The sequence below is a fragment of the Protopterus annectens genome, chromosome 14.part0 (assembly GCF_019279795.1).
Source record: "Protopterus annectens isolate FY-2018-M chromosome 14.part0, PAN1.0, whole genome shotgun sequence".
NCBI classification, from domain to species: Eukaryota; Metazoa; Chordata; order Ceratodontiformes; family Protopteridae; genus Protopterus; species Protopterus annectens.
The window spans coordinates 1101785374-1101802665 of NC_056748.1; the positions used below are offsets into that span (position 1 = coordinate 1101785374).

Sequence of the window (17292 nt, forward strand, 5' to 3'; positions counted from 1 at the left end):
CAAACAATTAATTCAGCTTAATGGTTAGGCCTAGGGTAAGAACATACTTTCTTATTCCCTTTGGTAACTGGGAAACCATACTAGAGTGGCAGGTTTCTTTGGCCAGACGTTGGGATGGCTGATAACAAAAGAAAGAGGTCCTTAAAGACCAGGCAGGTCCCTTAGTGCAGGATGGGAGGTAGATAGCTGGGAAGATTGGAAAGAGGAAAAAAGTACAAGTTAGGTGTTAAGGCAACAATAATGTCGTCTTTGTTAATTAACAAATCAGGGTGTAAACAGTTAAAACAGTGAATACATAGCACCTTGTTTGTATACAGTAGCTAAGAATGCTAGGATGTTAATATTAAGTTAGCTCTAAGATGGAGTTCTTTCCCATTAACATAATTAGACCTATACAGAAAGTCACAAGGACATCAAATGAGCAAGCAGTTTTATGCAGACATATGGGACTAGCGAGATACCATTTATAATTAAGAGCAGTAAGGAGTAGTAAAACGTAATATAGATAACACAATATTAGTCGGTATTACTTAACAGTGAGCTAGATAATTGCCCTTGCCTGTAGTATTTGTAATGTACAAGATCAGATATTTAAATGCGTTTTGTTAGACAAAAATACAATATTCTCTTTGCATAAGTCTAGAAATGCAGCCATATCAAAGCGGACTTTCACAGTTTGCATACGGTTTCAGTGAATGCACTTTCAATCAGTGAAAATAACCTCCGGTCAAAAATACTGAGAAGAATAAAATGTGCTAACAGAATTTGCAGTACATTGAGAACAAACAGACCTTGTTTGGAAGGTGCAAGGCTTGGGAACCAATGTTAAAGGGGCGTGTAGAATTTTACATGGTTTTGGGATTATGAGGACCTAATTCAGACACAGTTCATTTGGACTGATGTGCAGAAAGTCATTGCAGTGCAGTCCTTAGAAGTTTAGTACAGACACTCGAGAATGAGTCCAGAAGTCAGGACAAATGTCCAGCATTCCAGAATATTATTATTATTCAGGAGGATCATAATACGAGTGCAGAAACTATGGACATAATTATCAGCACTTGTTATTGGAGACAGTAATTATCATATTTTCAGTACAGAATTTACAAACAGTATGCGTGCAGAACTATGGACATTAAGATTTGATTTGGATGTTAACATCAACCTCCACTGTACATTCTTAACTGCGCTACAGTGTATGCAGACTTTATTCTGAAAGGAACAGTTCCAGCCTCATTCCAGTTTCTCTGTTATTTCCAGTTTTCTACAGTCGTATCAATTCTTACACTGTATGCAAGAGAAGTTTAGGAGAAAAAATAAATCTTCAGCAGGGATTATGAGTTATTGGCGAGGACTAGAACCTGATTGCAATAGTAAGCATGTATCAGAGGGGACCTAGAAAGGAAAATTATAACAAGAGGGTAGATTTTTGAAGAAACAAGACTGGTATGGAATATGTGAATTCAGTAGTAGGAACCTAGACAGTATTTACATGTTATTCCCCAATGTGCAACAACTGGGTTAGACTGGATAGAAATATTTCACAGGAAACTCATCCAATAATTTTAGATTGTGCAACATCAAAAACCCAGATGCTAATGAAATAAAAATGAGATAGCTGCACTTTGCTACTTATCTATTAAATTTAGATACATTTAAAAAATGGGAGAGAAAATGATTTGACCATTACTAGAGAAAAATAGAAATTCCTTCAGGAAGGATAACAAATAGTAGAAATAAGACATGCAGAAAGGTAATAGAAATTATTTAGAGGAGTTGACAAAGGATAAAGTATTGCAGAATAAGGGGAATCTCAGAATATGAAGAGGAGCAACTGCAGAGAGTTAAAGGGAAAAAGATGGGGATATTTGAATAATCCACATTAGTGTAGAAAAGTTGTAGTTGAGCAACTATTTTTCATAACTCCAAAGCTCAAAAACTTTCAGCACAATGACTTTGGTAACAAAGTAAAAGTGGTTGTTGCCAAACTTAGGAAGCCTGTAACAAGAAAAATAACCACAGATCTAATAGAGATATTAGAGATATTTCTGAAATTTTATGAAACTTGTTTAAAGCAGAGGGCTAGAAATACTGAGAAAAGGCAGAAATAAACATTCCTGGAAGTCTTAATTATGCCAAGTTCAGAGGAAGAGGACGCTTGACAGTTCATAGCTAAGACAGGAGGAAATGTGTGAAAATGGTGATGTATGATCAGTCAAGAGGGAAGTCTCCAAGAATATTTGGAAGTTGGGAGGGACTAAAGTGATACAGATGCGGAATTTAATATTTAAAAAGGGGGAATTACCAGCATCTTGGAAAAAAGCTGTGGTGGCTATATTACTCAAAAAGTTTTTGGAGTTTTCAGACTCTGCTTCATATAGACCATTTTGGTTTTAAACCATGATTATAAAGCATTTGTCTACACTAGCTAAGAGAATGGCAAAGGTGTTGCCATAATCGATACATACGGATCAGTCTGGTTCTGTGGAGGGGAAGCAAACATTAATAGAATAACAATGATCCAGAAAGAAGAAGAATGTATGAAAAATATAACTGTTGTTGGGTCTTGACTCAGAGAAGGCATTCTATAGATCTAGTGCCTTTTGCACATTTCACTGTTGGCTATGATTTCTGTGCTGCATTGATTGTTCTGTTGCACAGCTTTTGTCCTACCTTTATTCTCAATTTGTTATAGTGCTGTACTTTAATCCTCTTTCATCATAGCAAGACAATCTGATGTCTTCTGTAGTAGCCATTTCTTTGTACTGTACTTTGGCTGATGTTTACACTTGAAAACAAAAACTCTTAATGAGCTATACACTTAACTTTCATTTATTTCTTATTTAATTGTATTGTTTTCTTATGACTCTGGTCAAAGCTAAAATAAACCACTTTGCCACTTACTCCCACCTCTTGGCCAGACAGTACATAAAAATCTGGTGCAGAATGGATTTCAGCAAGTAGCATTATATTAAGCAAGAATGAGAGATTAAGAAACTAAACTACAACTATATTCTTCTCACAAAACCAGCACAAAAATATGGCAAAAGTCCCAAGTTGGTGTCTAACTAAGCAAAGGAATGTATTACCAAATAACCTGAAAGTAATGCAGGATACCAATGCTGAATGTTTGTCCAGTCCATTAATGTGTACAGTCTGTAGTATCACTTCCCCCTTACTTTCCTATGTCCTACTTGTAGTACAACTGTAAACCCCTACAAGTGGTTGCTTTTTGAGTTGCTAAGGAAGCTCTGCAGAGCTCAACAGTCATTCACATCTGTTTCCACTGTTACTTGGTGTTGTAGTGCCTGCACTCTTACAATTTATTTGTCTGAGATGTCACACTCGCTCTGCACAGACTGCATCTGTGATTTAATCGTAATTATTTTATGCAGTGTGATGCTATTATATACTGAAATAATGGATCTTGCTCAAGTTGGATGAATGGTATTTACCTAGACAATTTTTTATAATGTTTATTTTAGTTCACATGGGTTTTCTCTGGGTGCTCATGTTTCCTCCCACATTCCATTGTCATAAATTGGTTAAGTGTGAGTGCACAAGTGTTTGTATGGTGCAGAAGAATGACCACTGTAGGCCTAGCGATATGGGAGTGTGAACATTGGCTTTAGTGGTGATGGTCACTGTTGATGTGATACCCCGATCCCATGTTCAAACTGGGGTGAAAAGTGCCAATGCTTTTGTTTTAGTTCTAAGAACATTTTTCCAATATACTGTATTAGTTCTTAGAATAATGTATATGTAAAGGCTTCTTTTGTGACTGCTGTGAAGTACTGTTTTTAGTTCAGTGAAAATTTTTATGTAACAGTTTATAATGTATTCTGTTTCTAACTACTTAAGTCATGTAATTTGTGGGGTGTTTCCCTCTGACCCCTCTGAAAATGAGCTTGATCACACTAGGGCTAAACTAGTGAACAAAACATAAAATAAGTATAATTTCTTTGTAGACAGTAACACTTTGTTTCTATTTTTTTATGAAAAGCATTTCCGTGTTGCTTTGTCTGGCTCACCATGTTTTACTGGTTTCATTTTAGGTTAATGCTGAGACAGTGCGCTATTCTATCTGCATGTCCAAACTGAGGGTGAAACCTAATGACATTGCTGTTCATGGAGAGGCTGTTGTTTGTGTGAACCCTCGTGAAAACAGCAAAAGCTCCATGTATTACGTGTTGCAGTACTTAAAGGAGGAACTTCCAAAGGTAAAAGAGAAAACTTGTCATCTGTGTAACTATAACCATGCTGTTTATGGACAGTTAAAGCCAGAAGCTGGACATAACTGCAGTGGAAGCAACAGTACTGTTATTCGAAGAAAGGTATTCCGGGAGTTGAGAATGCTTTGACTAATTTAACAGCTTCAGTGAGACTGAAATATTCAGTGCCTAAAAAGGAGGCACTATTCAATTTCAGCAGCAACAGCAATTGCATATTTTAAACACTCAAGTTTACTGTTCTCTCGCTTATATATTCAGGCATACTACAGTATACATTTTTGAAAATGTTTTGTGTACAGTGTTATTAGTTTGAGTTCAAATACATGTCAGCCTCATAAAATGGAGAAACTTTTTTGTGTCTGCTGTTGGAAGTCTTTCTTGTGCACATCGTATGAATGTCCTACAATCTAGGTATCTTTATCCTCTAGATTCCTTTATAGATCTCTTCAAGGCAGTCTTAGCCAGCAGGCAGGCCATTATTTAGCCAGCAGATGACATCCTCTTAGTAAGAGAGTTCTATTTTCTTGGCTCATTCCCTCCAACTTCTGCTTTCACTGTTTATTGGGTATTCATATAGGAGAGGCCAGGCCTAGTTTACTTACATTTTTCTTTACAGCACTTTTCAAAAAGCTACTAAACTGAAATGCTCTCCATATATATTTTTTTCTTTTTTCAATAACAGAAGCTTTTGTCACCTTCATTTCATCCCTTCTCAATGTAAACAAAGTAGCTAAGTGATACTGGCATTTGTTTAGTCTGTGCCCTAACCCATGAGTCTAAATCCTTGTAATGTTCCAGCATTGTTATGAAAAAACATAATCTATGTGTAGGGGACTACAAAACCCTACCTGCACAGTTGGACGCAGAAGCATTCCATAGTCTTCTGGTGTTACAGGAGCAGGATGTTCACCTGTGATGCTATTGATTCAAGCTCTTGTAACACTGTACTTGCCCAGGCACTAGATATAGGAGGGGGAAGAATAGAAGCTTTAGTCAGCTTGCCATCTCAAGGAAGTGAGTAAGGGATTTTCATTTCTGATGCCTTGATTAAGGTCTGGCTGTGACTGTGCAGTGGAAGATGCTGACATACTTCAAAGTACAAGTGATTAAATTGTCTCTTGAGTAGTAATTAAATACACAGTGAATTTCTGGGCCTTTCTTTTCTAAAAAGATTTCAAAGTCTGCATAAGCTAAAGCACTGCTTGTGATTACCTGATAGTTTTTCCCACCCCACCTCCTCTTTGTTGAATTGTTTTTAAACCTGGTGATTTTAAGCTGCCCACCCCCTACTGTAAGTTGATCTTAAACTCCTCCCTTTCTGCACTGCTGTTGATATCTTAAATTATTTGTCTTTGCTTGTGCTTATATTGAAAAAGACCATTTCACCTCCTCATTGTCTGTTCTACTGATTTACTTGCTCTGAATTCATTATCTAGCTAGCTGTTGTGGAAAAAAGTAGTATATTTTTATACTCTAGCAGGCACTTGTTTTTACATCAAGGGGTCAGTAAATTTTCCATCTAGTGCACTGGGAGGTAGCCTGGTCTTTTTAAGTTAGGAAAACACTTGAGATGTCTGCATGTCGTTTTATTGGATAGAGGGCTTATTAATCAGCTTATTTTGTTTTTAGTGCCTTTATAAATTCTGTACAGTTGAGTGTCTCAAGGCTTATTAATACAAAGTGAAGACTTTTATTGAATAAATCACACTTATATAAGCTGTTTAAAGTACACTGCTGTGTCTGTAGCTTTCTCTTTGTGGTAGCTTTTTACTTCTGACACTTCATTACTGTGTTTTTACATTTGGAGGACTGGGATTATTCATCTAGTGGCAGAGGTGTTTATCTGGTCTAACTGAGCTGGGAAGCGCAAAAAGGGGCTCAAAGTATTTTTTTTTTGCACTTCTCATATAATGTGACTGTACTTTAGCAGTTTCAAAAAAAATCTGTACTGTCTGCTATTGCTTTAAGTAGTTAATTGCACTGTATTACATTGTATCCGTCTGTTGTAGGACTGTGTGGTCTTGTTCCACTCAGGTTCTAAACCAACTATTCTACATTACAAAGATGTTTTTCTGCACCCTTGTGCAGAAGTGTGCTGAACTAAACTGTCTGGGATTGCTGGTGGAAGGCTTATTGTGTGCTTTCCTGATTGCTAGGTAGCTTAAAACTTGTTTCTCTTTGCTTGTATTTAAGCCTTTAGTTTGTGCAGTGCTGCTCTTTGCACAGAGATGGTTAGCAGTGCCCTGTACAGACACAAAAGCCTAGAAGCCCAGTGTTTCCATAAACAGCTGTCAGTGAAACCCTTCCAAACTTTTCTGCTGCTCTAGGAGCAACTGAGTTGCGCACCGAGTCACGTTGCCTTATTGATCATCCTTAGCCTACACATAAAGTATAGCTCCTTCTTGTAGTCTCGGTGCTACAAGCTTAATTATGTCAAATTAACCTATTCCCTTCCCTAATAAAACAGTAAGAGCCTGCTGTCATGGACCAGCAGTTTTCCATCATCTCTCTGGGCAGCCTGATAGACATGGGCCTCCTGAGGCAATGTAACAATGGTCTCATGTATACTGGCAACCACTTAGTCCCGAAACAAATACTTTGAGAGATGTAGTTACAATATGAAATTGGAGGCAAGACTATGACCTAAGGATATATGGAATGCCAAGCAACACACACACACACACACACACACACACTTCCCACACTAAGTAAGGACATGACACACAAACCCACATATGCAGAGGTACTCACTAGTAACTTACCAAAAGATCAGAGGCCTTCCAAATGGAAACCACTCACACACAATGTAAAAAAAAAACAACCACCACAGCACATAACACATACACACACACATACACACGCACATGCCAGTGTCTCAACAAATAAGCCCATAAGTTATAACACCACAGAACCTAATGTACTGGTCATAGATAACTCCATTGTGAGACACCTGAATGTTCCCCTCACCAGGCTGGATAAAGAATGGGTTATAGTTATCTGCCTGTCAGCTCCAGGATTCATTAAAGTCACTCAACCACAAGTACAGGTTTAACTCCGTCATAGTCCATGTGAGAGTGAATGACTTGAGATGTACCTCACTGGACTACATGAAGAGAGATATGACTGAGCTCTCAGATTGTGTCACAGGCAGGTATAAGCCAAGCCTTAAGCAGCATTCTACCTTCTCCAAAGATGATGCCACAATGCAAACAAAAAATGATTGATTTTAACAATTGGCTTAGTGGATCCCCTTAGACTTGACTCCAGAAGCTGTCAGCCTGGGAAGACATGGCTGACAGGCCACACTACTTTGCCAGAGATGGTCTGCACCTGTCTCTTCTAGGCTTTTGGATACTGGCAGAGGCATTAGCCACATCCCTGTTATGCCTTTTTTATGCAGTGTCAAAATAGCCAACCTCTCAACATATAAAGTCCTCTCTCTAGAAAACTTTAATGTACTGCTGCTTAATGCTAGGACTGTTAACAAGAAACTGTGCTCCCAGGAAGTACTCTTACTTTGGAAGATGCTGACAGTCACAGAGAGACATTTCAAAGGTGTGGTAAGCACCCTGGCCATACAGCACTACAATTGTGTTCAATACGTTAGACCACAAACTGAGCATGAGAGAACCACAGGAGGAGGTGTATCAATCTTCTTTAAGAATACATACATCTCTAGACTGGTCAAACAGCATGACTCTCTTGAGCTACTCCATGTCCAATTAACTAAAGACAAAGGCCCCTACCACATCATACCTAGCTGTAGGACCCCACCATGAAACAGGGAAAGCATTCTGCATACCTGGACTTAATGGAGTCACCTGCCATACAGCTTACTCATGGGTGATTTTAATTATCCTACCTTTGACTGGGACACGTATATGACCACAAACATGCTGGCAGTACTCACTAACATGGAAGAGCATAGTCTCCCCCTGGATGATGACCTCCCTGGTAAGATCAGACCATAAATCAGTCTCATTTGATGTAATTATAAGACCAGATACCCCATCAATCTCAAATTTTTTAAAGACAAATTACTTCGTACTAAGTGATGGTATAAGAAGTTTCAAAGCCCCCTTGAACGCATATAACAGACTCATATGCAGAGGTGTACATCAATGCCCTCTATAGCCAGTTAAGCAGTTGTATAGAATTGGCTGTACGTCCATGGATTAGAACAAGGTCTTTCTGAAAAAACAAGCCACCCTGGTGGACCCCTCCCCCCGTGTAAATGATACATAACAAGAGAAAGAAACTAATGTTGAAGAACAAGAGGGATCTGTCTCAGCAGAGGAACAAATACCTCTCTAGCTTAAACAAACAAATTAGAGATCTTGTCAAGCCCTCCAAAGCTAGTTACAAAGTAAAAATATCCTCCCTCGTTAAGGATAATCACAAGGTATTCTTAAAGTCTGAAATCTAAAAGGGAATACCCAGCTATGTGCTGAACTGGTTGTAGATGGCACCACCCACACTCAACCGGAGGTAATAGCCAACATGCCAGCTGACAGATGTGGAGCAGACTTCACCTCCCTGTCCCCTTCAGTCAACCCCTGAAAGTATAGCTGCCACAATTCCTCAGTCTGTTATCTCAAGAGAGAAGGTCATCTCTTCACTCTCCAAGGCTAAAATCACAACATCAGTAGGATTAGACACCATTCTGGGTTGTCTGTTAAACATCAGAAAAAGCAGCAGGAAATCACAATAGTGAATGGTTGTAAATCCAGCAGATTCAGTCAGGAAAAAAATATAAATAAGTAAAACCACTAAGAACCACAGCAAAAATTGTCTCCTATAATGTGCAAGCCTAGCTTTCACTAAAAGACTACTTCTGCTGTGGTTCTTAGTGGTTTTACTATTTTTATTTGCCTTTTAAACAACTTATAACTTACTTAGCCTGCGAACTGGCTATGTTTAGATGGATTGGAGGACAGAAACAGTAATCTCTCTGCACAAAGGGGAACCATCAGCCGATTGTGGGAGTTACAGGCCCATAAACTTGACTGTCTTCGTCTGCAAGGCCATGGAAAGGATCATTATGGACTATATGAAGAGGTATGACTGAGCTCTCAGATTGTGTCAGAGGCAGGTATAAGCCAAGCCTTAAGCAGCATTCTACCTTCTCCAAGGATGGCTCTGCAGAGGAAGAAATACCTCTCTAGCTTAAACATTCCCATTGCTGCAACCTTTAAAAAAGGAAAACTGCAACACCAGGAAGACATTAGTTTGTGACAAGAATGTGATATAAAAAAACTTGAGCAAGAGGGAGTGTATAAATACTTGGTAATTGATGAAGGATCAGCAGTATAAAACATGAACAAATGCGAATAAAACTCCATAAGGAATACCTTAGAAGATGTAAATTAATCCTGAAAATACCACTGGCATCTAGGAACAAGATCCAAGCTATAAATTAATTTGCTCTTCCTGTCCTAACATACAGTTTTGGAGTGATTGACTGGCCCCAAACAGTGTTGGATAGATTAGATATTAAAACAAGAAGGATGCTTCATGCTCACCAAATGATTTATAAAAATCATTGTATACCAAGATTATATATTCCCCATTCCGAAGGAGGGATGGGCTTTCTTGAAATTTATTACATTTATAGATCTGCAGTCGTGGAACTCCACACATATCTACTCACCTCACAAGATCCAAATGTAGTGAAAGTTTTCAAACATGAGGTGAATAAGTCTAAGATGACTTCTCCACTTAATTTAGCAGAAGCATATCGATGTCAAGCAGGAATGGAAATCAAACCAGAAGTACATAAAAACCAGGCAACAATTGAATGTGCCAAAAAACAAAAGAAAAAATATAAGGTCAAGGACCAGATGAGAAGGCAAGAAATGTGGAAAAAAGATAAATATAGTTGCAGGTATAGAAAACTTCTGGAAGAGCTTCATGTTGATCAAGAACGAATGCAGGAATGGTTAGAGGGGCGAATTCAAACCAAGAAATGAAAGATTAATATTGGCAACCCAAGATAGTGGGCTACGTACACGCTAGTTTACAAAGTCTAACCCTCAAAATGCACACACTCGAGGCACTCCTCAGTATGGAGAAAATCAATATATGTGCAGTTACAGAAATCTGGCTTAAGGCTCCAGAGAGCACCCCAGCACTACCAGGCTACAACTCATACCATACATTTTGGCCACAAAACACGGAGCGAAATACAAAAGGCATGGGAGTATCCATATTCATGAAGGATACCCACACCTCCAGGTTAGTGGCACAGCACGATGCTTCAGAGATCATCCACGTGCAACTAACAATGGGCAAAACTGCTATTCAAATTATAGCTTACTACAGATCACCCACCATGTCCCAGGATCCCCACTCCGCATTCCTGGAAATACTGGGAAACATAAAGGTCCTACCAAACACACTGATATTGGGTGATTTTAATTACCCAAACATTAGCTGGGAGAACTACTCAAGTACAAACTCCCTTGCCCAACATTTCCTAGAATTTATAAACTCAAACGTCCTGGATACAACTGGTCAACACCCCCACCAGAGGTGACAACATATTGGACCTGGTAATCACCAACATGGGCGACCGGTGTTCCACACTGTAGGTCAACCCCTCGCTGGTTAGATTTGACCATAAACGAATCAGTCTGGATATCCACATTCCGCCACCACCCTCGGTCAAAGAAACCACTGTCAAAAACTTTTCAAAAGCAAACTTCACATTACTTAAGACTGAGGTGGGAAGTTTCAAAGCCCCCATGTTAAAAGATAATGCTGTCCAAGCTGCAAAATCCTTAACTAATGCACTCTATGGGCACCTACAAGAATGCATGGATCATGCTATCCCAAACAAAACCAAGATTTGCTCCTCCAAGAAAAGGAAACCAGTCTGGTGGACCCCTGCCATAAACAAGCTATACCATAAAAGGAGGAAACTAATACAGAAAAGAGTAAAATCCCAAGAAGGGAAGACATCCCTGATCAGTATCAGAAAGAAACTACGTTACCTCATAAACTCATCCAAGGCTAGCTTCGAAAGAAAAATTGCCATGGACTCCAAAGATAACCACAAGGCATTCTTTTAGCTCTGTTAAGAATCAGAGTTAGTGCAGAATGGCACAAAATACACTGAACCCAACCGATATAGCCAACATCCTGGCAGACAGGTTCAGTACAAACTTAACCCCTCTCACCCCCAAAAGGGCCCTTAACTATACCAGAAGAATTTAATGCCCCTGAAATCACAAATAGGTTAAAACAGCCCTCTCCAAAGCCAAAAACACAGCATCAGTGGGACTGGACGGTGTCCCAGGCTGCGTCCTACACAAGCTCAAAGATGAACTAACCCCTCACCTAAACACAGTTTAAACTCAGCCTCTCCACAGGCTACTTGCCCACAGAGTGGCTCGCAGCAACTGTTATTTCACTCCACAAAGGTGGAGCCACAACTGACCCTGGGAACTATCGCCCTGTAAGCCTGACTAGCTTGGTCTGCAAAGCTATGGAGTGCATAATCATGGATCTCATTAACAGAGACATTAGAAACCTCCAAACACTGGACCCTACCCAGTTCGGCTTTAAGGGCAGATCATGCCTCCTAAACCTGGTGGACTTCTTTGAGACAGTTACCAAGGCTGTAAAGGAGGGAAAGGTGGTCCACACAGCATACCTAGACCTTGCAAAGGCCTTCAACACCATTCCCCACTCAGGTATTCTAGACAAGCACACCAGCCTGAACATAAACCCCTACATCACGAGATGGGTTGCCAACTGGCTCACAGACAGAACCCACATGGTAAGAGTTGCGGGAGCTAGGTCTGACTCTAATCCGGTTACAAGTGGCGTTACCCAGGGCTCAGTCCTAGGACCCCTCCTGTTCGGCATATACTTCTCAGAGGTACAGGCAAGCACAGGAGGACTATGGCTGACAAAGTTCGCAGATGACTGCAAACTGGGGGCTATAATTGACTCTCCGGCTGACACAGACATCCTCCAAAAGGGTCTCACTGAGACCGATACCTGGTGTCAAAACCATGGCCTCAAGCTAAATGCCAAAAATTGCATAGTCATCCCCTTTGGAAAAAACAAAGTACCCACAAACTACCACATAGGTGGTAGCCCCCTAAATATGGAAGACGTAATAGGGGATCTGGGGACCCAGGTAGATAGTAACCTCTCCTTTGATAATCACATTGCCAAAGTGGTTATCCTTCTATGTGGCCCACCTAATCACAAATGGGTTTGCATCCAGATCGAAAGAGGTCATTGGGACCCCTCTGCATCACTCATCAGACCCATCATAGAGTACAATTCCCCATTTGGGACGTACCTTACAAGACACCTGCAACAACTGGAAAGACCACAGAAGTACCTCACCAACAGGATCACTGGCCTCAAGAAGATGTCCTATGCAGTTTGACTGAAAAAACTCCAGCTGTACTGTGTTGCATACCGCCTACTCAGAGGTGATCTCTGCCTGACATACATGCTCCACCTAAAGAAAACAATATCCACTCAAGTCACACGCTGCAGGGATCTAAACCTCACCACAACAATAAATAGGACACGCTGGAGGGATAGATTCATGTCCCAGAGATTTTGCATGCTCTGGAACAAGACTCCAGTCTACATTAGACAGAGCTATTCGCTAACCCTCTTCAAGAGAAACCTTGACGAGTGGGTGGGAAACAGAAAGTTTACCCCAGGGATCACTTCAATGGCTGTGCTGGATAGAGGCACAGGGAACTAATCTAAGGGGGTGGCGAAAGCCAAAGGCTTATAAATGCCTTCGGGCAGATAAATCCTAGTACCTAGCTATGAACCTAAGTCCATTGAACATGTAGAAGAAAGACAGATGTAGGTTTTGTAAAACCGAACTGGAAGCAGTCACACACCTTGTTGCTGGTTGCAACATACTAATGGCAGAAGGACTGTATACTGAAAGGCATAATAATGTGGCGAGACTGTTGCACTGGGGATTGTGCAAACATTATGGTATCGAAGTGGCTGAAGAACACTGGAAACGTGAGAAAATGGTTTATATCGCATGGGATCACCCATTACCAACAGTTCAAAAGATAGATGCTAGAAAACAAGCTATAGTGATCCAAGAAAAGAAGACAAAAGTAGTATTTATCATTGAAATCATTTCACCCAGTGACTATAGTGTCTTCCGTACAGAGAGAGACAAAGTCATAAAATTCCAGGATCTGTAGGCAGAAACTAGGGTAATGTGGAAGAAAGATACCCAGACAGTTCCAGTAGCAGTAGGAGCAACGGGTCTTGTAAAGAAGAATTCACAGTGATATTTAGATCCATGTAACCCCATACGAATTGCAGGAGGAGTCATTTTTGGGCAATTGCAGGTGCTGTGAAGAGCACTTTTAGCTGACATCAAAGATTGAAACAATACTAATTTCATGAACCTTAATCATACTTAGGAATGAGGTCCATTCCCGTCATGGTATTAGAAACCCAAAAGATCTGGAGAAATTAGTAAAAGACCTTATTAACAAGGACATAGGTAATCTCCAAACTCTGGACCCAATCCAGTTCAGATTTGTTAAAGATAGATCATGCCTGTTAATTATGGTTGACTTTGAGAAAGTCACCAAGGCCCTGGATGAGGGAAAGACTGTGCATACTGGCTATCTTGACCTAGTCAAGGCATTTGACACAACCCCTCACTCGGGTATTGTAGAGAAACTCTCCCAGTTTGGAATTAACCCCTGCATTACAAGATGGGTAGCCAACCAGCTCACTGACAGGACACATACTGTCAAAGTAGGTCACTTCACCTCTAGCAAAGACCAGTCACCTGTGGCATACTACAGGGATATTCTTCATGTTTCACTGTTGCAGTCATAACTGTAGGGTGCTCCTGCCGGCAGGCAGCCCGAGGTCGGCCAGAATCCCAAAGTCTGGGTCCGGCGTCGGCTGTACAAGCTAGTACCCTGACGTCAGTACGCTTTGGTACATAGCCCTCAGCCGACGCCATCTTCTCCAGTCTTTCTTGCCGTGCGGTGGAAAGCAGCTCGCAAGTCATTGGTTGGCGATTTTCGAACAGCGTATTTTGTGGTTGTCGGTCCGAAGTTCTTACTTCTCTTCTCAAAGCTAAGTACCCCGTTGGGGAATCTTTTTCTTGTTCCTCCGATGTCAGAAAAAGTTAATAATTGTATAGCGTGTGGGAAACAAATACCTCATAAAGATTTCCACTCTTACTGTCTACCTTGCTTAGGCCCTGACCACAACGTTTCTTGTTGTCGGTTCTGTGCCAGGTTCAACTCTCGTACTATCAAGCGCAGGTACGATTGGGCTTTAAATTATTTTGGCAGACGCTTCAATTATAGAATGTCGTCGGACACTACCGGAGCGCAAAGACAAAGACAGGCCTCCGAGGTCCAAACAGGACTCGTTGCAGCTGGAGCCAGCGTCCGGTTCGGCTGTCGTCAGGCGCTTTTGCAGCCTGTCGTCCGCCACTTCTGAACCGATGGCCGATACGGACTCCCATGGGGAGCCATCAAGGCCCACTATTTTAACTGCTGCAGGACCTTCGGACGTCGCTCCTTCAGATGGGTCCGGAACCGCTGTGCAGGTACTGGCTTTTGAGGGGGTTTTCAGGCCTACTCACATCACTATTTCAAAGGCAAAGACAAAGACTCCTGTTAAGTCTAAAGTTCCTGCTCAAGCTGCTTCTGAATCCACTCCCAAGACACAAAAGCAATTATTAAAGATGGCTGAAGATTTGCTTTCAATGATTAGGGGTTCTCACCCCCCTCCTGAGAAAAGGCCTCGACAGGATGTTACTCTGGATTCCTCTGACCAGGCTTCTGTATCTTCTGTTTCTTCCTCAGATCAGGACTATTCCTTTCCTCCTTATGAGGATTCGGATGCTGAGGACTCTCTACCCTCGGCCTCTCCGCCTGAGGATTTCTCTTTTGGGGAAACCTTGCATGAGATGAGGGAACATTTTCATTGGGAAGGACAGGAGTATTCTGCTTCCAAGAAGAGGCTTAGGGAATTTCTTCTTCTTCCTCAGCATAGGCCTTTAGCTATCCCTCCTGTTTTGGACATTGTAGATGATGCTTTTTCTGAGGCTAATTTCAATCCTGATTCCATGCCTCCTGCTCCTTCTAAGCCTGATAGATTTTATAGGGTTCCTGACTCTCATTTATTTTTATTTAAAAACCCTTCTGTGGATCCTGAAACTATTTCTCAGGGCTCTAAGGCTACTAAGGTTGCTACTTCTAAAAATCCTATTCCCTCGGAGAAGGATTCTCGTGCTTTAGACAGGTGGGGAAAAAGGTATATACTTCTGCTACCCTGTCTGTAAGGGCTTTAAATTGCCAGTTTCATATGTTTAAGTATCAGCAATTTCTTTTGTCTGTTTTAAAGCAAAAGCTTGCTTCCCTTCCTGCTTGTGCAGAGGATAAGGAACTTCAGGATGTCTTGCATGCTACTGAACAAGTGAACAAGCATAGTTTACATTGTGGTTTTGATGCTTTGGATGCTTCTTGCAGGGCTGCAGCCTCTGGTACTGTTATCAGGAGACATGCCTGGCTTTGTGAACAAAGTTTACCTGAACAGGTTAAAGGCTAAGTTATTAGATGCCCCTGTTCAACATGATGTTCTTTTGGATCCAAGGCTGAGGAAGTTATTAAAAGATGGAAGAAAAGGCAAAGTCTATGCAGGCTGTAAAGATTTCTTGCAAGTTCAGCCTCCTAGATTTTCCAGGAATTGGCCCTCTAAAATTGGTCCTTTCCCACGTCTGACAGGCCTCAAAGGGGAAGATATAGGCTCCAGAGGTCGTGGTCAAGGTCAGGCCTCTTACAGATCTAGACAATGGACTGCTTCTTCACCTAGAAGGGGAGAAGACAGATCCCAATCTCAAAGAAAGCAAGCTCAATGACTCTCTCGGTTGGGCTACAGGACCCCTTCACCTGGATGCCCCTCTCGGAGGAAAACTGTCTCTTTTTTACAGAAATTGGACTCATATTACCCAGGACAGATGGGTATTGGACGTGATTTTAAAGGTTACAAATTCCACTTTCACACTTTGCCAAGGGCTCACGGTTGGCCAGATCTGCCAAAACATCAGTGGTCAGAGGCCTTAACTCAAGTGGATGCTCTTCTGTCCATGAGAGCCATAGAGCCTGTTCCACTCTCGGAGATGGGAAAGGGTTTTTATTCAAGACTGTTTCTGGTTCCCAGAAAACAAAACTCATGGAGACCTATTCTGGACCTTTCTGTGTTAAACACCTTTTTGGAAATTCCAAAATTCAAGATGCTTACTCTGCAGCAACTAATTCCAATGCTCTCTCAGGACGCCTGGATGGTGACATTGGACTTAAAGGAAGCCTATTTGCATATTCCCATCAGGCAAGAGCATGAAATTCCTCAGGTTCAAGGCAGGTTGAGGCACTTTCAATTCTCTGTACTGCCCTTTGGTTTATCTACTGCCCAGAGTCTTTACCAAGTGCCTGGCACCAGTAGTGGCTTACTGCAGACTTCAGGATCCAGATTTACCCCTATTTGGGCGACTGCCTTATTCAGGCAGACAGCAAAGATCTTCTGCTTCAACCTCTGGACTTTGTTCAGCGTCTTCTCCTCCTACTGGGATTCTCAGTGAACACAAAAGTCACATTTGATCCCTTCTCAACAAATGGTATTCTTGGGAGCCCTCTTTAATACAACCTTACAAAGGGCCTTCCTCACTCCAGAAAAACAAACTCAGCTGGCTTCTACTTTCAGCACCTTAGCAACTCTATCTCAGCTCACTGCAAGGAAATTCCTGCAGGCTCTGGGCTACATGGCTTCCCTGCATTCTGTTGATTCCAAGCATAAGGCTTCACATGAAAGCTTCAATGGTATCTGAAAAGTGTATGGTCACAGCATTACCATGATCTGGATATTCTGATTCCTCTGATCCCCTGCCTTCAGAGGGAGTTCCTCTGGTGGTCCAGGGTATGCACTTTAAACGAAGGAAAGCCTTTTAGTCTTCCTCAACCTACTCAAATCCTAACCACGGACGCCTCGGATTACCTACTCAAATCCTAACCACGGACGCCTCTGATTTTTG

General features: G+C 41.3%; 1 protein-coding gene across 1 annotated transcript in view; it reads left to right on the top strand.

Annotated features, from left to right (window-relative positions):
* POLR3A (RNA polymerase III subunit A) overlaps positions 1–17292 on the top strand; it is a 1593947-nt gene that overhangs the window by 1499956 nt on the left and 76699 nt on the right. Inside the window, exon 28 of the mRNA XM_044055661.1 lies at positions 4053–4331. Within this exon, the coding sequence (XP_043911596.1) occupies positions 4053–4331 (279 nt within the window). The remainder of the gene's footprint in view (positions 1–4052; positions 4332–17292) is intronic.